At 44.8% G+C, this 24,256-nt stretch overlaps 2 protein-coding genes across 3 annotated transcripts in view; both read right to left on the bottom strand.

Moving 5' to 3' along the window:
• The window catches only part of cUnh8orf34 (chromosome Un C8orf34 homolog), a 43,320-nt gene extending 42,928 nt beyond the window's left edge, over nucleotides 1–392 (bottom strand). For both annotated transcript variants that reach the window (XM_084033866.1, XM_084033865.1), the window contains exon 1: nucleotides 37–392. In XM_084033866.1, coding sequence (XP_083889992.1) covers nucleotides 37–105 — 69 coding nt within the window. In that variant the 5' untranslated portion in view covers nucleotides 106–392. The remainder of the gene's footprint in view (nucleotides 1–36) is intronic.
• A 474-nt stretch (nucleotides 393–866) lies between these two features.
• prex2 (phosphatidylinositol-3,4,5-trisphosphate-dependent Rac exchange factor 2) overlaps nucleotides 867–24,256 on the bottom strand; it is a 71,261-nt gene continuing 47,871 nt past the window's right edge. Inside the window, exons 30-41 of the mRNA XM_084033766.1 lie at nucleotides 22,056–22,184; nucleotides 20,880–20,921; nucleotides 20,176–20,273; nucleotides 19,794–19,940; nucleotides 17,637–17,739; nucleotides 17,405–17,548; nucleotides 17,125–17,239; nucleotides 9,061–9,127; nucleotides 8,209–8,399; nucleotides 5,764–5,866; nucleotides 3,647–3,714; nucleotides 867–1,627 (exon numbers count right to left, since the gene is read on the bottom strand). Of these exons, the coding sequence (XP_083889892.1) occupies nucleotides 1,582–1,627; nucleotides 3,647–3,714; nucleotides 5,764–5,866; nucleotides 8,209–8,399; nucleotides 9,061–9,127; nucleotides 17,125–17,239; nucleotides 17,405–17,548; nucleotides 17,637–17,739; nucleotides 19,794–19,940; nucleotides 20,176–20,273; nucleotides 20,880–20,921; nucleotides 22,056–22,184 (1,253 nt within the window). The 3' untranslated portion in view covers nucleotides 867–1,581. The remainder of the gene's footprint in view (nucleotides 1,628–3,646; nucleotides 3,715–5,763; nucleotides 5,867–8,208; nucleotides 8,400–9,060; nucleotides 9,128–17,124; nucleotides 17,240–17,404; nucleotides 17,549–17,636; nucleotides 17,740–19,793; nucleotides 19,941–20,175; nucleotides 20,274–20,879; nucleotides 20,922–22,055; nucleotides 22,185–24,256) is intronic.

Consider the following 24,256-nt stretch of genomic DNA (forward strand, 5'->3'; position numbering starts at 1 on the left):
ATGGCGTTTCTATAAACGGCAACTTCGCGCACTCACCTCGAACAAGGGTCCGATTTTATTCCTCTCCAGGTAGGACTGGATCCGCGACTGCTGCGGGGACGCCATGGAGGAGCTGCTGCGCGCCGCCGCCCGAGAGCTTTTAGTGGGATGAAATCATGAGGTGAGCCGGTGTCAGCCGTCCTTCAAAAAAAAAAAAAAAAAAAAGGAAAAGAGGCGGCTCGGCGACTCCTCACACACACACACTCTCTCTCTCTCTCTCTCTCTCTCACACACACACACACACACACACACACAAATTGTGGTGGCGCGTTAAGTTCAGGCGGTTTGCGTCAAAGTGCGGGAGCGAGGCGGCTCTGATGCCCGGCTCATCGTGGAGGGAGACTCAGCCCGGGACCGTCCCCGGTTCGTCGCCTCGCTGACTCTCTCTGGATATCACCCCCCTCCTCCCCCCTCCTCCCCCCTCCTCCTCCCCGTGGAAACCAATGGCACCGCAGCTCCGTGACAGCGGTTACAAATCTTCCGCTCACTGGCTGCCAGCGGTGTTAACGGCGCCGCCGCCACTCCCACTTCCCCCCCGCCGGGCTCGTGACGCTTCCAGCCATGTGTGCGTGAGTGTGTGTGCGCGTGCACCGCGCGTGGATGCGACTTATTAGCTACTGGAATAAAAATGCGCAACGTTACGCGCAAAGAGATAAACGCAGATGTTGCGGTTCCTTGTCTGATGGAAGCAAAGCTGAAAGTTCAACAAGTTTTTTTGTTGTTTTTACATGCATAGTTAATTTAATCCACTTTAAAGTCTCCAACCATTGTTTTAATATAGTTTTACATTCTGTGTGTGAAGAAAATCTGCAGCAAACATAAAAAAGATAGTTGTATGGATGTAACAAAGTACTTCCGGAGCATATTGATGCACTTTATTACCACTTTGTTTTGTTTTGCATAGTAGTGAGCTAGACATCCATCTACATTGATACATCCAATAATAAGTAACAGACAGAGAGAGAGAGACTTAAATCCTGAGTACTGTCAATATAAAATAACTGAATATATCTCATAGCTCTACTTCCACACAAACCTACCATGTGTTAATACTGATAAACAGTCGTAGACTCCTTTTGGCACATTCACACTACATGTGTATATTTACAAGCAGATACAACTGTAACAAACATTCATCTGATACGGAGATAATCCATTAAAGAGCACAGGCGTATCTCATCAAGGCCACATATCCTTTCAGTCAATATTGTCTCGCTTATTTCATATGCAAATTAAACAACAGGCATGTTTCCAGCCCATAATATGCAGATAGTGATCCCATGTCACTGGGCTATAAGGTCATTTTCATTCTCAGGGGATAAATCTTTTTGTTTTCTCACTCATCGTCTTGTCAGATGCATTAAAAAAAATATGTATAAAGTACAATAAAGCAAAATACAAAGTATTAAAAATACTATTTAAAGTCTATTTACACTTTAGGCAGCTACTGTTGGACATAAAAACATTTGGACCCAATAACTGTGTTTTGTTAGACTGATCCTTCATGGGGCGGAGGGGAGATGCTTTTCTGGATGCAGTGCATTATGGGTCACCGTCCGGGGGTGGAGGCTGGCACAGCTTGTACAACCTGATGGAGAAACACACACACACACACACACACACACACACACACACACACACACACACACACACACACACACACACACACACACACACACACACACACACACACACACACACACACACACAATATGGTATTAAATGACATTCCAGTGCATAAGTGTAGAGAGGGGACAGGTTGGTGCAAAGGGAGTAAAAACACAATTTTATGTTGCCGCCAATGGTGAAAAAATGTAAATAATAACAGAAATAAACATGTAAAAATATATATATAAAAATGTATAAATAAATATGGCAAAATATTTATAAATAAATATATAAAAAATATTTTTTTAAATATATATAACACAAATAAATATATAAAATATTTATAAATAAATATATGAATCTAAATAAACACAGAAATGAATAAATCAATTAATATAAATATAAAATATAAAACTAATCCTAAGCAGCACACAAGTCAAACAACATTAACAGCAATGTGACTTCATTAACACATACAGAAACACACAGAAACACACAGAAACAAGCATAAACACACACAGAAACACACACAGAAACACACAGAAACACACAAACACACACAGAAACACACACAGAAACACACAGAAACACACAGACACACACACACACAAACACAGAAACACACAGAAATGACCAGAAACACACAGACACACACAGAAACACAGAAACACACATAGAAACACACAGAAACAAGCATAAACACACACTCAGAAACACACAGACACACACACAAATGACCAGAAACACACAAAAACACACACACACACACACACACACACAGAAACACACAGGAACACACTTCCATGCCCGACTCCGGCCCCTTGCACCGCCACGACTCCGACATATCAAACCGACCCAGAGTGCAGCAGTTGTTGCTCCGCTACCAACCACAACGTCTCAACACTAATCATCCCCGTTGCTTAATTGTATTTGTCAATTTCACTAAGAGGTTCAAAAGGGCCGCCTGTCACACAGAAGCCTATATGTCACAGCCAAATGGCCGAGGCAGTCCTTGTCCTCATCTCGGGGCCACTGAGTGCAGGGAGCTCCCTTCTAATGGAGCCATTTGGCCCCGGTCCTGAACAGACAGCACACACACACACACACACACACACACACACACACAAGCACAGACACACACACACACACACACACACACACACACACACACACACACACACACACACACACACACACACACACACACACACACACACACACACACACACACACACACACACCTCCAGGACTGTACAAATCCATGCAGAGATGGCCGTTACAGGAGGATGTATTCAAACCACTGTCGTTTTTGCAAAGTCTTCCACTAGTTTTTACACTGATTTCAAACTTTTCAGTTTGTTTTAATGGTGCATTCAAGTAAGCTCCAAAATGTGGGATTTCTAAACCTGGAAAGATGCAGAATAAAAGAAGGAAGCAGCGCTCTTTACTAATGCTCGTTTCAAATGTTTAATCACCTCCATACCAACACTTAGCCACGTCCATCACACAAGCAGCTCTATCACAAACTATCTGAACGATCTCCATCCGTCTGCAGTCAGATTTTTTTTGTTGGTCCTTGAAAGCACCGACACAGGAAGGAAATCATCTCTGCTACTGAAGTATGGAATCATGTGATTTGCCGTTAATGAACTCAAACATGCAAAAGCTTGCTAAGATCCTCGGCCAATTATCTCTGCCAGGAGATTATGTATTCAGTCATGCGTGTGTGCGTGTGTGTGTGTGTGTGTGTGTGTGTGTGTGTGTGATCTAATCTCATATACAGCCAATCAACCAAATCGTTTCTGTGCTCATCCATGACATTATGATACATTTTTCCTTTTTTGATTGTAAGTTAAGACATTAAATGTATGTAAGTATAACTATTCCCCTGGCTAGTTAGCTGTTAGCAGCGTGCTAATGGGGCAGAAACAGCTAACAGAGCTAACAGAGCTAACAGAGCTAACAGATTAAAGTGAGGGTTTAGAAACAGGATGTTTACCTGGGGACTGATGACGGCGTGCGATCCCTCACTCCCAGATTCTTGGCAGAATTCTGAACTCTCGCCCCCTAAAAACAAGACAGGCATCACATGACATCAGACAACAAGAAGCACATATTTGTGGACGTCATCTCGGGGTTTTTTGTTTAATGACAAGTAGGATAGCTTCCCGAACAGCTCCTAGAACTATGGAGAGGCTGTAAAACAGATCAAGTATAAGGGATTCTGGTTGTGTGTCTGACAGAGTTTGATTACAGCCGGTCAGGAGAATGTTCCGCTAGTCTCCTGGTGGTTTGCAGAGTCGGCAGAGACTCACACACTCACACACAATCGAATCAGTGTCCGAGGAGGTCATGGGCGTCTCCTCTCTGAGCAGAGAGAGGGAGCAACCTCTCGGTTCCGACTGCTTCTCCCCGTCTCGCCCAGAGATACGTCCAGATGTCGGGATAGCATCGGCTAATGACCCGATGCTTATCGGAGGATGCATCCTGACGGAGATGCCCCCTAATGTCCCTAGAGGACACCCGGAGGAGATCAGGGGAGGTAGAGACAAAACTCTTTCTTACAGTCATTCAGGAGTTCTAACCAGAACAGTTTTAAAGGTCTCCTATTGGCAGGTATTATGTTTTTACCATTTTCACCGTCTTGGTTTAGCAAAGTGCAAATGTGTGCAAACATATTAACATGCAGAGTCCTTCGCTTGTTTAGCAATTCACTTTAAGATTCAACATGCTGCATGCATTTTGAATTAATCGCCTTCATTCTGCGTTGCTGCGTTGCCTAATAAATCAAAGCCGGCAGCTGATTTTTTTGGTTGTTTTGTTTCTGCAGTTAAAACTGAAAACCAAAGATTCTGCCGAGAGCTTTTACACACATCATCGGGGACGACGCCTCGACTCCAGAGGATTTCTTTTGATCCGTCTGGATCTGCCGAGTTTTCTTGAAGTTGAAATACGTTTATTAAAAAAAAAATTAGAACTTGTTCCGTCCACATGCTGAAGGAAATTACAGGCTGAATAGCCAAAAGGTGACGGTTTATTATTCTCTTCATGTACACACTAAATATTAGGAGTTGCTACGCTGATGTTTGCAAATCAAGCTGTGATTCGACCCATTTTGCCGAAATCACTCAACCTCATTCTGAATGACATCGTCTGCTTGACTGATGAGACTTGCTGGGACTGGCTGGGACCTGCTGGGGCCTGCTGGGACCTGCAGGGACCTGTTGGGACCTACAGGGACCTGCAGGGACCTACAGGGACCTGCATGCTCTGCAGACCCTTTTTTCTTGTCAGTAAAGTAAGTACTAGAAGATCAAACCCTTGTGTGACATATTTATATTCATCAGATCCATCAGCTGATGTCTGAGAGCAAGGACACACACACACACACACACACACACACACACACACACACACACACACACACACACACACACACACACACACACAGTCACACACAGTCACACACCCCCTCTGCTTCCTGTCTGGACTCGACCATCTGTGTCGGGAAAGTTAACGGTGACGCAAGAAAACGCAAACCTTTCTAACGACGTTTAAAAAACGACACAATTAAAGCGAGAACTTCTGCTCCGCCAGGAAGAAAAACAAGATGAATGGACCTGAACAGAACATTTCCATACCTGCGCCCTTTTCTTATAGCATTAAAAAAATATATCTCAAACCGCAAACCCTCCACAACGTCCGTGTCTGCAGCCACATACAGTAGTATGAAGGTCACGCGGCACAGAGATGCGTCCTTCTGGCCGGCTGCCCGGCTCTCTGAGTGCAGGAATTAAATGCCTCTCCTCCTCCCGCAGCCTAACCTCGCCTCTCGCTGCAGAGAACCACCACTCACGTAACTTCTAATGGCCGTCTCAGATACGAGGAAAATGGGAATTCCTTCCCTTGACCCCAAAGTAGACATTCTGACAAACATCACTTTCATTGGCTCAGATTCTTGTGGTCGCCTGAAGAAGGAATGAATATCTGATCAGAATGAAACCAGAGAGGTGAGAGGAATTCTAAAAGAACCCAGAAATACACTTCCTTTAAATGCTGCTGAAGTATCAAACTGAACAAGGAAGCTGAATCAATGCAGCCTGCAGTAAAACATACCTGTTTCCTCATGACGTCGGTGGCCTGCATGATGCAGCGAGGAGGCAGGCCGTGGTTTCGGGCCAGCAGGATGGCCTGCTCCAGTGTCACACTCAGGGTGCAGCTGTTGGACAGGAAGGAGAAAGGTCAAAGGTGTGCTCTCCTTCTGCATGTTTATCAGATTCCCACCGATAGAGAACGGATGAACATCTCTCCCGTTAAAGCAGCAGAAGAACACAGGCTGTCCTATCAAAGCACACACATCGGGGCTTCATCCACACTGTGATGAATCTCTAACAGAATCCACTTCGACTACATCAAATCTTTTTTTTTTTTTTTTTTTGACATCTTGTCATCGCCTTCACACACGTCTCGCTTCACCTTCGCTCATCTCGCCCGCTAATTAATCATTTCTCCTGCCGCTGGAAATGTCAGTCAGCGCGGCCGAGGCGTGCAGCGTGCGAGCTACAAATCTATTAGCCTCAGTGCTCGAGGTACGGCGGCGTGTTAGGGCAACTGGAGGGGAAATACGAGAGTTGGGCAACATTCAGAGAAAAAAAGTGGGATCGATGCGCTGCCTTATTCTGCTGCAAATAGAAGTGTCTGAAAATGTTTCATTGAGCAGCTTCGCCACCGAGGGCTGCTGGGAAATATGAGCTGTTTGATTTAACATCTCCCGTCGTCGTAGTAGAGTTTCACGCCCAACGGGGAACAAAACTTTACAACGAAAAGACGAGAAAGAGGCTGAGATTTAAATCTCCCCTTTGAGTTCCAGTTGCATAACTTTAAGGACGGCGTAACGCGATGATGATGATGAAAGTAATGAACTCAATCATCTCCAGCAAAATGCTTAAAAAAGATATCCCAGCAGAGAATATCCGTTCCCAGGCCATCCCATAATATTTTAAGCACCCATTCTGAGCTTCCCACAGCGATAAAGGAATTTCACCCACAGAGGATCTTTAAATATCTGTTCAGTTGGAGCAGGATGAAGGAGCTGCACACAATCTGTGTGTGTGTGTGTGTGTGTGTGTGTGTGTGTGTGTGTGTGTGTGTGTGTGTGTGTGTGTCTGCACAGCTTCCCTCTTCATTAGGGGGGTGGTGAGATAGTACGAGGTGATTCATACCCATCTGTTTTATGTTGCTCCAGTCCCCGTATCCCATTTACACTGAGCTGAAAGTCCACTCTGATAAGTGAGATGAAACGAGACGAACGCCGACTTGTAAAGGCGATGGATGAAGAAGCGAGGTTGAGGTTGGTACGGGGGGAATTAGGCTTTGTGCTTGATAGCCTACTTCTTCCTCCTCTTCTGATATCGCCTTTGTTCCGACTCTCTAATGGTTTTCATGGAAGCGATGGAATGTGAATAAGAAAGGCTGCATATTGCAAAAAAAAAAAAATGCTGATGCCCTCAAATGATCAGGCTTCCACTGTTATTTAAACTCATCCATCAAGGCCAACTAATCCCATCAACGGTGCCGAAGAAGGCTGCCACACTGATTCCGTTTTTCAATTATACCAGATTTAGTTGGAGCATTTTGGAATATTTGAAATTATACCGAGAAATTGGTTTTATTCGTGTATAATCTGTAGTCTGTATAATAAGGAGGGGGAGGGGGGGGGGGGGGGGGGGGGGGCATTGATTTTGTGGATACTGGATCGTCTGCCGGCAGCTTCGGAGGGTAAAACGGCGTTTAAGGAGAACGCCAGTTCACAAATAATCCAAAATATGGCATCACCTGCTGTGACACAGCACACTTAGCCTGCCTGTCTGGGTGAGTTATAGCTGCTGTGTGTAATTACACACACACACACACACACACACACACACACACACACACACACACACACACACACACACACACACACACACACACACACACACACACACACACACACACACACACACACACACACACACACACACACACTGGCTGGTGTCAGGTAATGAAGTAGCAGCAGACAGGAACTTTCTATTAGAGCTCAGGCAACCAGGCGGCCCTTTATCAAGACATCACTCTCATCCGCCGGGAGACAAAAAGATATGGAAACTGCCTGGGGGGGAGGGGGGGGGGGGAGGAAGAAGGCATCATCAGGTGGAGGGGGGGGAGAGTGGAGTTGGAGATGAAGGCCGGGGATCAGCGGTGACAAACGGTCGGGATATTTCCGTCCCCCGTGCGTTGATGAATGGCGCCCTGAGCAGCAGGTGAATTAAATATAGAATTCAATGAGAATGGAAGTAATTGACCCGTCTGCTTCCTGTGTGAAGCGACGCCTTTACTCAAAGGTCTGAGAGAGAAACGGGCCTGATTAGCCAGAATAATGCTGCTGTTAATTAATGCAGAGCGTATAAATAGAGATTCCCCGTGGCGAGGGAGAACGGAGGGGAAAAGAAGGTGCAGGCCAGGTGAGATGTGGCGCGCACACACACACACACACACACACACACACACACACACACTCACCGGTGAACGCCACTGTTGCACATGACGATGTGCGTGGCCCCGAGACGCGAGCAGAGCTCCGAGGCCACGGAGAGGAGGCCGACGCCGGACGCCCCGCAGGCCGTGTACTGGCAGGCGGCGGTGCGGCGGCAGCTGATGAAACTCTCCATCAGACGGTAGAGTTCCTCCAGAGCGCTGAGGGGCCGCATCAACTGGAAGAGAGGGGAGGGGAGAGAGGGGTGAGGAGGGGGGAGACCAATGTTTATCATCTGCTGATGATGATGCTCGTGGCCTGCTGGAGTCGGGTTGTGCTGTTGATGCAGATTTACGGTGAAACAGAGGTGCCTGCTGGGAAAACATGCTCAGCTCAGCCTCCTGTGATTACAGGTAATATAAGGTGATGCAGGGTCTGACGTAGGGAGTCTCTATATACAGCATCGCCCAATAAGTTGGGGTATTTTGGTTTTCAGACACAATCCTCTGTTTATTCCCATTTAAATGCATGAGTACTGACTTTTGACCATTACATTATGGGTCACAATCACCATGGTGAAATTAATTAATGCATTACATTCATTTGGCGCTATAAAAGACAAGATATTTGCAAAAGATTCCAGTATATTCCAGTACCTTTTATTACGTCTAGGATTACAGCTGTGTAAACCTGGATTAACAGACTAACTTTGTGCTTTTTTTTTTACTCGTCTCAGGGAATAAAGTGCCATTCCGGTCCCATTTCTGCTGATGTGTGAGCTGCAGCTCCGTCTCTGCTTGACGCTACACATCATTTGACTTTGTTGAAGCGTTTCCCCGCCGCAGCGTTACACATCTAACCTGCTTCTCCAGGTTTTGGCGTGCGGAGGCGGTTCTCACCTTGTCTATGAGGGCAGCTTTGGGTGCGGAGCTCGGCGGCATGTTGGACTGATCCAGGTAGAACGCCCTGAGGGGGAGAAACAACAACAACAACACGGCGGATATTAAGTATTAACATACTGGGAGCCGTCTCAACAATCACACATTTACAAGCTGGAGAAAACACCCAGTCTTTCCTCTGCACCATTAGGTCATCCGGAGCACTGGCTGGGAGGAAAAGTAGGCCACCTGCTCATTATGGAGCTCCACCATCTGACTATCAATCACGGGAGTAATTTGGACCCAGCTCAGCAGAAACACAGATGCAGAAGCATCTCTTGTCCTGGGCAGCGCTCCAAACGCCGTTGCCTCATTCATTCATGGAGAACAGTCAATATTACGCTGTTTTCCCTCCGTCGTCCACCGGGGGCAGCGGCGCACCGGAGGGGGCTTGTATGCCGCAATGAGTCCATCCGAGGTGGAAGTGCTCCTGGTGCAAACTCAGCAGTCTGAGACTCCATCAAATCTCAGGAATCCAGCAGCGTGCTAAAAATAGGTCCACTACACTGCATTAACCCCCTTGTAATAAACACACACACACACACACACACACACACACACACACACACACACACACACACACACACACACACACACACACACACACACACACACACAGTCCTGCAGTCACAAACAGTCACAATTCAGATGCAGAGAATCGGTGAAGCAGGATTCATTCATCGGATATTAAATGATTAGAAAGTAAAGGAGGCCATGTGCCGTTTCTACCTGACATAATATTAATTACATTAATTCATCAGAACACAAGACTTCATAGTGTTTGAAAACCACGAACAACACACACAAAAACACTAAATTAAACAAGTGTTCGGAGATACAGACGAGAGTTTTTCCGAGGTATTTAATCCCGATCCTTTAACCTTGTGGCGCTCCACTGAATCACCACCAGTTTGCTCAGGGTTTTAGATGAAGCTAACAGCCCATGTAATTGGTTTCACGAGGGCTTTATCACTCAAGAGATGCTCACGGCGGAGTTAAAAAAAAACGTGAAGAGATCGTAAAAATCTACGTCAGATCACGATTCGATTATTAAACGATCACGAATCACAAATATAATGAGATTTTTTTCCTTAAAATCTTCCAAACCAATTCCAGTGATGCATTCCTTATAGAAAATGTGAAATCAAATAACATGCATTATTAGAGCTCTGAACGTGACTTCCTCATTAGACACCCAACATCCTTATAGTGAGCGTGTGGCGTTTGAGGACCTGGCTGCTGTAGGAAAAAACAAACAAAACGGCTGCAGAACAAACAAAAACATCCTTCTTTTAAGAAGTCGAGGAGAGGGAGAGTTGAGATGGAGCTGAGCGATAAAACTCAACTACAAAAGAAACTTTATTGCTGAATCAAAAATGAGTCCAGTCGGCCTCGTCCGTCCTGCTTATCGCTCTCCGTTCACGCGTTTTATCTTACAGGTGTGGAGAATGGAATGAGTCGACTTCATCCGCTCCGCGGTTTTTGTTTATCCGTTCCAGATCAAATAAGGAAGAACCTTATCTCACCCTCACACACCTGTTTGTTTCTTTAGGAGAAGCAAGGTCACAATAACCAACCCATTATCTCCTCCTGCTCCTCCTCACACCTCATATTAGACTCCCCTGGTGGTCTCCAATGACACACACACACACACACACACACACACACACACACACACACACACACACACACACACACACACACACACACACACACACACACACACACACACACACACACACACACACACACACACACACACACACACACACACACACACACACAGGTTATTCCATGAGACTCTAATGGAAGATTTGGCTGCAGGCCAGAGATGACCTGCTCAGCCCCGCTTGGTGGTGTTTTTTTATTCTACTGGGCCGAGGAGGAAACTTAATTCTCCTTTGTTTCTGCTTCCGTCATGACGACGGGACGCTGGAGGCCTCTTTACGACGCGGCAGCATTAGTAGTCGGCGGCGGCGGTGGACAAGAAGGATCTGAGGAGCAGCTGTTCTGAGAGGAGCGGCGTGGGAACGGGGCCACGTTAGCACGACATCCTCCATTCAAGAAGAAACAACAAATGAACCCTGAAGTACCTCAGAGAGACAGGAGGGGAGCATCTCGGGTTTACGACGTTAACCAGCAGAGGTGCATGCTGGTCCGATGGATGAGGCTCACCGGTATCAAACCCCTCCCCTGCAGCGTTACGGAGCCACCTGGGGGTGAATGAGGGCTTCCAGGAGCCCGAAGCTGCCTCACTACGATGCCTCTGCGTGTGAAGCGGAGGTCACTTCCTTCACCCGGGCCTCCTTCCTTTTTACGCTTGCCGCCACGTGTTTATGACCAGCTATATGTCAACACGGGAGCACATGCCAGCAGGCGGAGCCTTCCAACCCCCCACATACATGCTGATGTACTCTGTTTCCCAAACTGGCACGACCAAAAAGAGGCCAATTTGTGCGTAAATTAACATTTACAGCCATTTCCACATCACCTATTATCTTGAACAGACAAACCAGCTATTTGTTAAGATGTATGCTTAATAAATCACAACTTCATTTTACGCGTGTTCTATTGAAAACATAAAGATGTTAAATACTTTAGAAATAAGATCAAATAAATCAATTAAACAATAAACATTTTAGGCAGAAAAAAACAGCATTCTTTCTTTCTTTCTAATTAATAAAACAAAAATATATAAGCTAACCTATCATGTTTGAAGTTGGCTTCAATTATCCGAACAATACGAACATCCAGGCTCCCTCATGTGGCTGAAAGGTGTACTGCAGATATAAAATGTTCATTCAAAGAAAGAAATTCTCAACGCTAAAAAAATTAAAAGTGAAATAACTATTTAAATAAGAAAAGGACAAGGTGACCATTTCCAAACCAGTGTCAATCAGAGCGGATCCGTATTAATGGGGTCTTTGGCGTCAGAGCCAGAAGACATATCATCCCTAAATCATCGTCACTGAGGGCACAGCGGCAGTTACTGTACATATTATAATGAGAGCACGGCGCCTGCCTCAAAATGAACAAATTTACAACCTCGATGCTGCACATAAGTCTGCATATATCACTTTACAAAAAGGTGTTCCAGTATCACAGAAGCTGCAGAGGAGAGGTGTCAAGGTCTTTTTTACAATATCAAGGATCAGCGGCTGCAGAAAGCGTCATCATGGACAGAACGGAGTGATGAATGGAGCCTCGTCTCCGATGCTCAGCCTTGCTGGGGCTTTATACACAGAGGGGTTCAGTGCACACTAGCTGGAGCAGAAAGAAGCCCCTTCCCTCTGAGCTGCAGAGAGTTGGGAGTCCCAACACACTAGCAGCTTCATCACTTTCTTCAAATGGGAAGCGAAAGCTTTCAGATTGTCGGATAATAATCCACAATAACTCGTATCTCCTGAAACCTGAAAATGACTTCCCACGTTTCAGGTGCAGCCGTCCAAAACAGCAGCGCCGCATTACAACACGAACGTTGCATGGAAGATGTGCTGCAGTAGCTATTGTTGCATTAGTCATTACTGCAGGGCCCAAAAAAACCCCAGGGAGGAAGAGGAATACCATCAATTACACGACGCAACTTTGTGCTGTTTGGATGCTTAAAGTCCCAGTCGGCAACATTTGTTTGATCATATTCACTGAAGCCGACACTACGCTCCGATAGAACAACATAAATCATCCGGTTTTAGAAAAAAAAAAGCGCCTCTACGTGCACGTAGAGCCTGTTGCTTGTTTTGCAAAAATCAACAGCACCCGGATCATCCTGTCCAATCAGCACGCAGGGCTGTGTTCGTGCACACACAGAGCCCCTCCCCCCTCGGGTCGTACCACTATCACAGTGGGGAGGTGGAGGGAAGTAGCAACAAGCTTCCAATTCCTCGATAAAAACCGAAACGAGGAGGTCCAAAACAACCAAGGAAAAGAAAACACCGGTGGAAAAGAAGGACAAAAAGAAAGATGGCGACGGTGCCCGTGATAAAACCAGAGTCAACATCGGACCCGCGTTTCAAAGGTGGCGTGATCTAAGGGAGTTCAATGGGCACGAAGTTGGGGGGAAGGAGCTCGGTGGTCGTGGGGGAGGAGCCTGAGAGTTGTAAACATTCAAAATCTGACAGAGTGCCCTCGATCCGCCGGACTTGCTGACCGGGACTTTAAGTGATGTCACACTATCCATTGTGTAGTTCTTTGAGAGTAAGATTTCTGCACTCCGAACCACAACCTAGAGGATAAAATGACCTGCAATGAGCATCATGTAGTGTTTTTTCCTTAAATCAGGACAAACTGACACAGCAGGGGTGAGATTACTGAATTCCCAACAGCCGATGGGAGAACAAACACTTGGAAGCTGTGCAGCGATAACAGATGGATGTTAAATTAACAGAGCATGAAAGTCTGTGCTAATAATAATAATCATACACCATTTGTTGGACAGTTCAATATGTGTTTATCTTTCAGTCACATTATTTGTCAGACTGCGTAGCGTTTTAATATTCAAATAAACCAACTTTGACAACGATATGTGGACGTTTCACACCTGCTCCGTGATGCAGGGCCAAACTGCAGCTCAGTGCGTTTCAGTTATGGAGAAAAAGCCAAATCGTTAGCCGTGGAAGTAGTTATTGATTTGAACACATCTGCTCACACTCGAAGGTTCCTGTTACACCTGAAACAACATGAAAAACCGCCGGGTTTGCCGGATAGCAAAGGAGCAGGCGAGAGAGAAAAACTCCAATCCGCTGCTGAAACTTTCCATCAATAAGAGCCTAATGAGATGAAACCACGACTCTCTCTTTGAATAATGCATTCACTGATTCGGCCCCTCTCTCTGACATGCATGCTCTCTCCTCGACTCCCCCATTCCTCCCCCCTGAAAGCCAGATCTGCTCTGGCGACGTATATTCCCCTTCCAATCTCCCCTCTTCCATTCTCACCGCGTCCGTGAGGGAAACACGCTCTCCGTTCAGAGAGAGTTATTTCCTCCCTCCCTCCCCCAGAGACGAGGCATTTGTGTGCATCTGCAAATTCATCTCCCAGTTTGTGACAATTAGTTTCCTCCCCTGCTTCGGCTCAAAAAAGGATTAGTGTGATGTCAGCTGAGATGTATTCCAACCAGCATGTGCTTGTGATTTGGCCCCCGTGATGTTGATGTTTTTGTTGAAGGGTGACTTCATCTATGGTTTTGCTCAGATCGTACTGTAGCCGGTGTTTTGTATGGAAAAAAAGCGTAAAAAAGCTGGAGAGGCTGCTGGGGAATCTCTTACAGCGGTATTATTTATTGCTCTGAAAATGTGGATAATGCCCACAATGCACGCTGGCAGACGGCGTCAGCGGGAGAGCGAGACGAAAACAAAACTGTGAAAGACTGCATGCACCAAAAACATGCACAGGAAAGAATGTGTTGACAGAAAAGCAGGTTTCGTGTTGACGGGGATCACAAGGACATGCAATGGTAATAGTTAGAAAACGTGATGTAGGCTTTTTCAAGATGTCTTGTGGATTGGGTTGTTTTCATTGTCTTTTTTGTCCTAATTATTATTTTTTTTAATTGTAAAAAAATGTAAAAAATTGAAAAAAATAAAGAAATAAAATAAAGAAAAAATTGAAGAAAAATTGAAGAAAAAAATGTAAAAAATTGTTAAAAATGTAAAAAAAAAAAAAGTTTAAAAATTGTACAAATACTGTAAAAAAAAAAAAAAAATTTAAAAATGTAAATGTTAAAAAAAATACATGTTTAAAAACTGTACAAACATTGTAAAATGTTTTTTTTTAAATGTATTCCTTTTTTTTTTTTTTTTAAGTAAAAAAAAATCAGAAATAAATTGACAAACATTGTTGAAAAAAAAGTTTTTTTCTTTCTTTTTTTTTTAACAAAAAACTGCAGTTCAGCCGGTTCAGGATTGCGTGTGGCGTTCCTGTCCGTCAGTCAGCCTCTGGCTCGCCGCCCCACAGTGTGGGTTTAACCCAACGCTGCCGTGGCGACGCTCCAAGCATAACGAGGTGCCTGAGGTTGGAAAGCTGCGACGAGGAGGGGGGGGGGTGTGACATCACGGGCTGGTCTGTGGTCAGTGACAGACACATGGCAGGCCGGGGCGAGAAAGAAAACGAGCTGGTAACGTTACATAGAGAGACAGAGACGCTGGTGGAAAAGCAGCTGGGGATGTTTTCTTTACGATGATTGATACGAGGAAGCAGAGAACATGTTTCTGTTCTATTATTCCACGTGCTCACGGACGGGCAGCCATGTTGGATTTAAAAGCACTACCTGGAGAGTGATGTGTGTAATCCTACAGCGACAAGGATAATTAATGAATTCATCATTCGTTTGCTTGGAAAGAAAGATGACCTTTACTTGTTTAAAGGATAATCTATTATTTGGTGCTCGTATGTCAACTCACCACCAGCTGATCGTGTTGAACCTGAGAGCTCAGAGTTGATTGGATCTGCAGTGAAATTATCTATCTGGAGTATTTGAACTCCCCCCAACTCCCCCATCAGCCCACATCTGCTCCGTGTTACCGCCGGAGCCTCGCTGTCAGTTCAATCAGCCTCTTCTCTACGCGTCACGATGTTCACGTGGATACAAGCAGAAACACACTTCTGAGTCACGTGACTGAATTCATTTTTAAAAAAAGGGTCCCGCGTGTACGGTTTGAATCATTTAACAGCACGGGGGCGGTTCTCACAGTTGATGAAAATTTTATCGAAATGGCAATATGGCCAACTGCAGTTTTCAAATATTTATTAGAATAATATAATATTAACCATTTTCTGATATTATTGTGGCGCTGCAGAGACACCCTGCTCTACACATCATATTCTACAGCACATAATCATTTTAATTCAATCTAATATCGCAAATCGCATCACGATCGGACAGGAATAATCGCAATTCGATACGCTTTGAAAAGCCTTCAGCCATATAATGACATATACGCTTATTAAGAGCGTTCACTGTTAGAAGGTGCTGCAGACGCCTCTCTGTAAGACTTTAATAACAACAGTGGCAACTGCAGTCTGCAAACAGGACTCCATAAAAATACAAATCAAAACGCTCGTCGAGTCCCAGAAGATCTGATATCATGACACAATGAGATTCAAGCCTGAGGCATGAAATAAAAAATAAAAAAAAAGATTAAATGACCCCGGCACTATTTCGTATCCACAACTGCACTTTGGGAAATCTTTGCCACTCGCTGGAAATGAATGATTAAAAGTGATTTTCATTGGTTGGGAGAACCAGAAGCAGAAATGCCGGTAAATGAATGTTTTGTTGCCTACAGTTGTAAATCATTCAGCCCCTCGGAGTCGATCCGTCCCTAAATAAGGAGACGGGAGTTTTACTGCGAGCTCTGCTCCGTTTAATTATCCGTACAATCGGCAGCAGATGTTCAGATGAAGGCGGAGCGGCGAGAGCTCTCTTTAAAGCGGCGGTATGATTATTATAACTAGGAGTCAATCTGGCTTTATGGTCTGATATCGATGCGGTTTCTGTCATCCATTGGTGTAATAAGGTGTTGATCTGTGACAACAGAGAGTCCAATTAACTTCAAGAGCGTCAGGTGTAAGTGTCTGGAGACACTTCAACGTTGGACTTTTTTCTTCTTTTTTTTTTTGCAGAAACAACATCTGCCGTCTTCAGAGTGACATTTTCTCGTTATGAATTCTTAATGCGTCTCCTGCATCCACGGGTGTTTTATTCGCAGCTGGGTTCAAATGGGATTTTCAGTCAGTTTTCTTCTTCGTATTCTCGTTTCCACCTCGTTAATAAACGCTCGGCCAATCAGAGGGCCTCCTGTGTGTGGCGGCGAACCAATGGAGGTGTGAGGGAAAGTGGGAATGGTGACACGCTGGGCGCTCTCATCCAATCAGAGGCGTCCCTGCTGTGCGTGTTCACAACCAATCATAATAAGGACATAAATAAATAAAAACTCCTGCCGTGTTTCTCTCAGACAATCACCTGGAATCCAAACCTGATTCATGTTATATCTAACATTACGTGTGTGTGTTTGTGGTGTAAAATACCTCATTCTCTTGTAGTACTGTTTGACCTTCTCCAGCGAGGCAGCATTGATCTGGGCCTGGTATTCCTCCACTGACACGTTGTCTCTGTAGTAGTAACCCTCCATGCTCTCCAGCGCTGCAGACAAAGAGTCAGAGATGGAAATAAATGAGAAAGTCACCGCGTGTTCCGAGCATCTACCTTTTTGTTGAATAATCCATAAAGAGGCTTTCATCTCTGCACTACTTGCTGACTCAGAGTTTACTTGCTGACTCAGCGTTCCCCCTCCGGATCTCGGCGTACCTTGCGTGAACAGCACCGGGTGGATTTTGACGCCTCCTCCGTTCCTCAGCCTGGGAGGCAGCTGGGAGAAGTAGAAGCTCTCCAGGTGGAAGCAGACCTTCAAGGCCTGGCGGGTTCCTTCCACCTGGTAGGACATGGGCGTGTCTGCCGCAGGAGAGGGGAGGAGGTCACATTTTAACATCAGGTGGAGCAGCGGCTGGATAATACAGACTAGAGGGCTCGGTGTACTTACTGGCCACCAGCGGCTCCCCTTCGAAGCGCTGGAAGTAGAAGGTGACCTTCTCCAGGTCGATCAAGGCCACCTGAGTGTCCTCCAGCATGGCCTGTTCATCGGTCTGCAGAGAGAGACAGCATACTGGTGAGAGTGGTGGAGGAGGTATCAGAGCGTTCAAAATGAAAGGGGTTTACTGTTTACTTATGGAGGACAACTGCTTATACTGTATGACAAAAAAAAGGCTAAATTAAGTGATTTTCTCTCATTTTTCATGTGTTTTTCCATGAAAGTAAAACTTGTTTTTCCAGGTTGTGGATCCTTTCCCTTCTTACACATTAATTACAGCCCACAGACTTGTTTGGAATAAAAAAGGAGGTTTCCATAGTCAAGCTGTGGTTGAATCAGCTGATCAATAGTCCCAACAATAATCATTGATAACCACTGTTTTCTGTGTCACTTTGATTTCAAAACTGTATATATCCTGTTTTTAAGAAGCATATTTGAAGAAATTGTTCCCAGTGTGATATAATGACTGCGTATACAAAACATAATACTATATTGTATTTGAATTTTAAAGGTGGAGCCAGTTTTAGCTACTTGTATTGATAAAATGAACCACAAGAAGCTAAATAAGCATTTTTGTTTGTAAAATCCAAACCTGCAAAAACAATCTATTGTACAGTAAATAACATGGAAATATTCAAGCGCAGTACTTTTCTACCTCTGTGAGTGTGTATGTGTGTATGTGAGGAGAGTATTATACAAGAAATGACGTCTGCATACATGTAAGAGTGTGTGTGTGTGTGTGTGTGTGTGTGTGTGTGTGTGTGTGTGTGTGTGTGTGTGTCTTCCTTGTCAAACACACAGTCACATTGCTGCAGGGATAGCAGCTCGAATGTTTTGGATTGTGACACTGCATCCCCCCCTTCCTTCTCTCTCTCTGTCTCTGTCTCTCTCTCTCTCTCTGTCTCTCTCTCTCTCTCTCTCTCTCTCTCTCTCTCTCTCTCTCTCTCTCTCTGAGGGATAAACAGAGCAGCGGTGAAAAAGAGGATTAGGTCCTTTTTTCTAAAGACACATCGGAGACGGTCCAACATGTGACGGAGGGAAACCCGCTGCTCTGCCAAGTGATGCTGCAATGTGTGGGCGAGTGGATCTCTAAGCACGTCACACACACACACACACACACACACACACACACACACACACACACACACACACACACACACACACACACACACACACACACACACACACACACACACACACACACACACACACACACACACACACACACACACACACACACACACACACACACACACACACACACACACACACACACACACACACACACACACAGCATCCCCAGCTCATGCTGCCTTTCATGTGGTGCCCTAAAAAAAAAAGGTGGATGCTGAGATTTCGCTGGTTTCACCTGCAGGAACCGAGACCCTGTGGCGCTCCGCGGGGACACTTGAAAGGGAAAGGAGAAATGAGAGACGGAGGGAAACAGGAGGACCAGAAACTCCATAAACGTCATAAACGGTTTTAAAGCACTTCCTGTGTTTCTGAACTCCCAAAGAAGGATGCAAAGAAATTCAGCGTTTGGCATTTAATCATTGAATTATAGAAATGTTTTGTTTGAATCCATGTGCAGAGATACAGCGAGAGAGAGGTTTCTTTGTCTGAGGGAAGTCAGCTGTGGGATCCGGCTTTGCAGAATCAGCGGCAGACCTCAGCGAGTCCAGACCGCAGCCCTACGAGTCACTGTGGGCCGACGGAGCGGGAAGCTCAGCACATTTCAGCGCGTTGTGTTGTTTCAGCGTTTGCCGGCGGCGTCTTGATTAATGGTCTTAAAATGCTACATCGCATCTTATTTGCTCAGCTATAGCTTGCATCACAGTAAATGTTGAATCTTGCATAATTCATGTCCCATGAGCTTATTGTAACCCGGTGATTCATATTGTTTGATATACGATTATTTGTTTCTGTGTTTTAGCTTTACATCAGAATGCTGCAGTGAAGTGCAGGAAAACATGGAAGTAAAATCTAAATCTATATGCATGTTTATATGAAAGTGGCCTTTTGTTGCCTTCTGAGCAGCTGCAGCTCCTGTCGTTGGTGTCTCTGTTAAAGCAGATTAACTGGGAGCCGAGGCCCGGGCTGGGAGCTCACCAGATTGGGAGAGAGGAGGGACTGGAAGTGCAAGAGGAGCCCGGCGCTGGCGATCAGCTCCAGCCAACGCCGGCTGGCTTCCTGGGCCTCCTGGAGGTCCTGGGGGTCCGAGCTGTCCTGGTCTGACTCCCGGCCTGCATTGTGGAACTGAGAGGGGACACACAAAAAACACGCTGAGACACAGAATAAAACAAAAGATGGATTTTATGTAGAATGATGCAGCTTAACTGAATAGTCCATATCTTCACTCATCCTGTTTATGTATTTAAATGCATCAGTAATCACCTTTAACCAGGTGCAATGATTTACTATAAAAGACAAGACATTTGCGAATTATTCCAACTTCTTGGGCGACCCTGGATTAGATAAATGTGTGATTTACCTGGTTGAGGACGGCCAGCAGGTGCTCTGAGAAGGCACACACGGCTGCAACGAGAGACTGACAGAAGACCATGTCTCGACGCAACTGGATCTCCGAGTCTAGGGGGGCAACAAAGAGGACTTGAGGCTGAGAGGGAAGCCATGTCGCAGCCAAAGAAAAAAGTCAAACAGTCAAAGAAAGTCAGAAAGAGATCGAGGTGTAAAGTGGGAAATAAAAAGGTTAAAAGAAACTTCTGATCTTCAAAAACAGACTTTTAAGGAGGTAAAGGTTAGACTCTGTGCTGAGGGAATCTTTCAGTCTTGACTGCATTTAAAAAAAATAAAATAAATCCGCTCGGTATTAAATATTCTATCAGAAAAAGAAATGAGAGCAGATGACAGGTGTGAGCCCGAGTGGAAAATAATTGCTGCCATAATTTCCTGAGGAATAGACCCTGGAAAAAAGTTTGAGTTTAAAATGAGTTTGTGAAGAAATGTACGTGTCATAAGGCATGAGGGAGAATTCTTTGACGCTATTAACCAATCCACAGCCTCAGAGAAGAGAAATGTACCGTCCTGCACTTCTCCTGCTCATTAATTCATAGGTGGTAGAGGTGAGTGGAGGAACAAGAACACCTCGATCCATATATTCATTTATTTATTCATTTTTCTGCAAAATGTATGAACATTTAGAAAGTTCCAGTCGATGCTGTGGAGGAGACCAACCTGTGTACTGTAGTAAGACCAAGAGCAGCCGCGTCTTCACCTCTGAAAAAACAAAATAAAAGCATTCTTATATCAATAGTATGACCTCCACTATAAACTCAATCCCTGACGTCGTGAAGTCGCTCCACAGCTGTTTATCTTCACATATAAGAAAAAAAAACAACAAAAACAGCCACAGGCAAAGATAATAACATAAATCTGTATTTGTTTATAGTCATATCAGAAGCTTGGCAGGACGCCGCCGTGCATGAAAAAGCCATCGTGGGGAGAGGTAGGAGAGAAAAAAATCTAAAATAATAACGTAGTGTACACAGGCCAAGCTCAGTGATATTATTCTGCTTATTTGTCCTCTCTTTGTGACCGCCGGCTCACCTTTCCCAGGAGTGTCATGTGGTCTGTTTGCCTGGGGTGTTTCTGTGTATGTACACATGTCTGTGTGTTTTCAACAAACACACACACACACACACACACACACACACTCCCGCTGGGAATGAATGAGGCTGAACTCTCCATCCAGATAAAAAGAGTGCAGCTCTCGGGTTGTTTTAACTTGCTGGTTCCCCTCCAACGGATGGATCCCAGCAGGACAGTTTGAGGTTTGTTAGAGTGGTTAATGGTCTGGGACTGACTGTACACTCACACCACTGTAACGGGGGTTTTTACTCCAACGTCCAATAAATATGATGAGGCTCTCCGGAGGATCGGTCGGTTCAACGTACCATTACCTTCCAAAGCCTGGCTTTCGTTTTTCATTATAATATACTACATGTGGCCTTTTAAGAACAGTTAGACGTGTGTGTGTGTGTGTGTGTGTGTGTGTGTTTGAACCACGAACGGGTCGTTTTTACCCCCTTAGAGTTTTCAAATACAGGCATGGATGGATGGATGGATGGATGGATGGATAGATGGATAGATAGTTTAGAGAGAGAGAGAATTCTGTTTAAGCTTCTACAATAATTGACTTGTTGAAACGTGTTTGTGTTTTTTTTAGTCTTCGTTATCGTCGACGTTTAAAATGCATTTAACCTTTTTTTTATTATCTGTGATGAAATAGCAAGAAGCAATTGTAAAACTAATTAACCCCATGAACTGAAGTCAAGTCATTACTTGGATTAAAATGACTGCTTCGAAGGTTATGACATCACTGTGAGTGCTGCGAGGGGGGGCGGGGCTTACCCTCCACGTATCTGGCGATGGTCTGCGTCAGCATCTGGACGCTGCTGGGAAGGTTCCAGGGATCCTGCTTCACGTGGAGACGCAGCTTCTTGGTGCAGTTCACCTTCGGCTCCATCTCCTGCTGAAACTCTGAGGGAACCGGAAACGGAGAGAGTTAGCAGATCAGACTCATCTGCATAGACAGGAAGTGGATTTAGAAGACAGACTGCCTTTTGTCCATCCATGCATTATTAAACAGTGAGGAAAAGATCTCCTTTCATTCCTCCTCTGATGCATCCTCTCAAGTCGGCACAGTTTTTATCCTCATCATAACGTTTCCGTTAACAAAGCAGCGCATCAAACTCTTTGGAAGTTTACAATTCAATTATTCAGCCGATTCTTCAGGAAAGCAAACATTTCAGCAAAAGTGATCATTTAAAAAAAGACGACAGATTCTAATAAATTAGTACACTTTCGTCCCTCTTAAACGTCTCTGTCCGAGTTTGACTTTCCATCCTGTTTAACATCGGACTCATTCTCTCCTTCCGATGAAGTGATAAAAAAGGAGTCAGATCTCAGACCACCTACAGTCTAGAATCTCACTGTTTGCAGAGGAAAGGTCAAGTTCATGTGACCCCTCTTTAAACGAGACAGAAATACTTGTAATACAGTTGACTTTGGCAATGAAAGAAGAGATTTGTGATATAATGGTGGCTGTTTAAGTGTGTGTGTGTGTGTGTGTGTGTGTGTGTGTGTGTGTGTGTGTGTGTGTGTGTGTCTGAGGGCGATGTCAGGAGACGGATCAGATGCAGGAATGCTCCACTTGTTAGATAATCCTATTTGCTTCGTTATCAACTGGAATGGTGATGGATCAGCTCTGATCAAGGCCTTCACATCCCTCCTGAGGGCATTTACACACACACACACACACACACACACACACACACACACACACACACACACACACACACACACACACACACACACACACACACACACAAGCGGACCTATTTTCAGTTCAAGCATATCTCCGCTTACTTGAAGATGAGAGGGGAGTGTGTGTGTGTGTGTGTGTGTGTGTGTGTGTGTGTGTGTGTGTGTGTGTGTGCGTGTGTGTGTGTGTGTGTGTGTGTGTGTGTGTGGAAGCTTCTCCTATGAAAACATACAGAATAACTGTGTCAGCTGCTCTTTTTTCGCTGTCAGTGCTCATCACACTCCGTTTAAGTTGCGTTCAGGGACATAAAACGAGCGAGCGTTCGCACATCGTACTAAACAGACCGCCGGGATACAAAAACACAGTTTGTAGTTTTTTGGGAAACCTGCACGGCTTCCAAAGAAAAAAAGAAGAAAGAAAGAAAACAACTGTTGCTTTAGAGCTTCGTTTTCTTTCTATGCGACCTTTAAAAAAGTGCCGAGTCATCTGAACACAGCTCCACGGATCATGAAAAGGCGCCGTGAGCTCGTTGATCTTTGCAGTGGAAAAACGATAAGAACAAATTTAGCTCACTTCCAGTAACATTTCCTACGTTTTCCTGCTGGAGATAAAACAGCAACACTAGACGTCGGAGGTTTACGACGGCGAGGCCAAGACGAGGTGAGGTGGCAAATAAACACGGAGTAAAAAAAACGGAATAATCAGATAGAAACACTGGAGCTGTTACAAGGTCACATTTCCCTTTGACTGTTAAGTAGCTCTACAATAACGGTGAAGTGGAGATGAGTGTGCAACTAAGTGGTGAGAGAGAGACACAGACAGGGAGAGAGAGAGAGGGAGAAGAGGAGAAAATGGATCAGAAAAAATAAAAACAGAAAAAAAAATCCTGCACACGCTCAGTTGTGAACTCTGTAGAAGAGGGAAATCCTCTGAGCTTGATATACCCTACACCAGAAATCCGAGACCCCTAGGGGTTCCACAGGGCTACTGCAGGGGGTCACTGAAATTATTTGACCCCAAAGTTTGTTTTATTACAAACTATGTTTTATTTAATATGTCCAAAAATACACTTTAACATGAATACAACCTTCTGATGAGCAAATATGAATCTATTATTTTAATGGCTTACATGGCAATATAGACTGCACTCCACATTATTAAAACACTTAGACTTATATTTCTGTTAAATGTGTTGCTTTTATTTATGTTATATTAATGTTTTGATAGGTGTCCTGGAAGGCACCACCAATTAAAATGTATTATTATTATTATTGGCTATTATTAGGGG

The sequence above is a fragment of the Eutrigla gurnardus genome, assembly GCF_963514095.1.
Source record: "Eutrigla gurnardus genome assembly, chromosome: 18".
Classification (NCBI taxonomy): domain Eukaryota; kingdom Metazoa; phylum Chordata; class Actinopteri; order Perciformes; family Triglidae; genus Eutrigla; species Eutrigla gurnardus.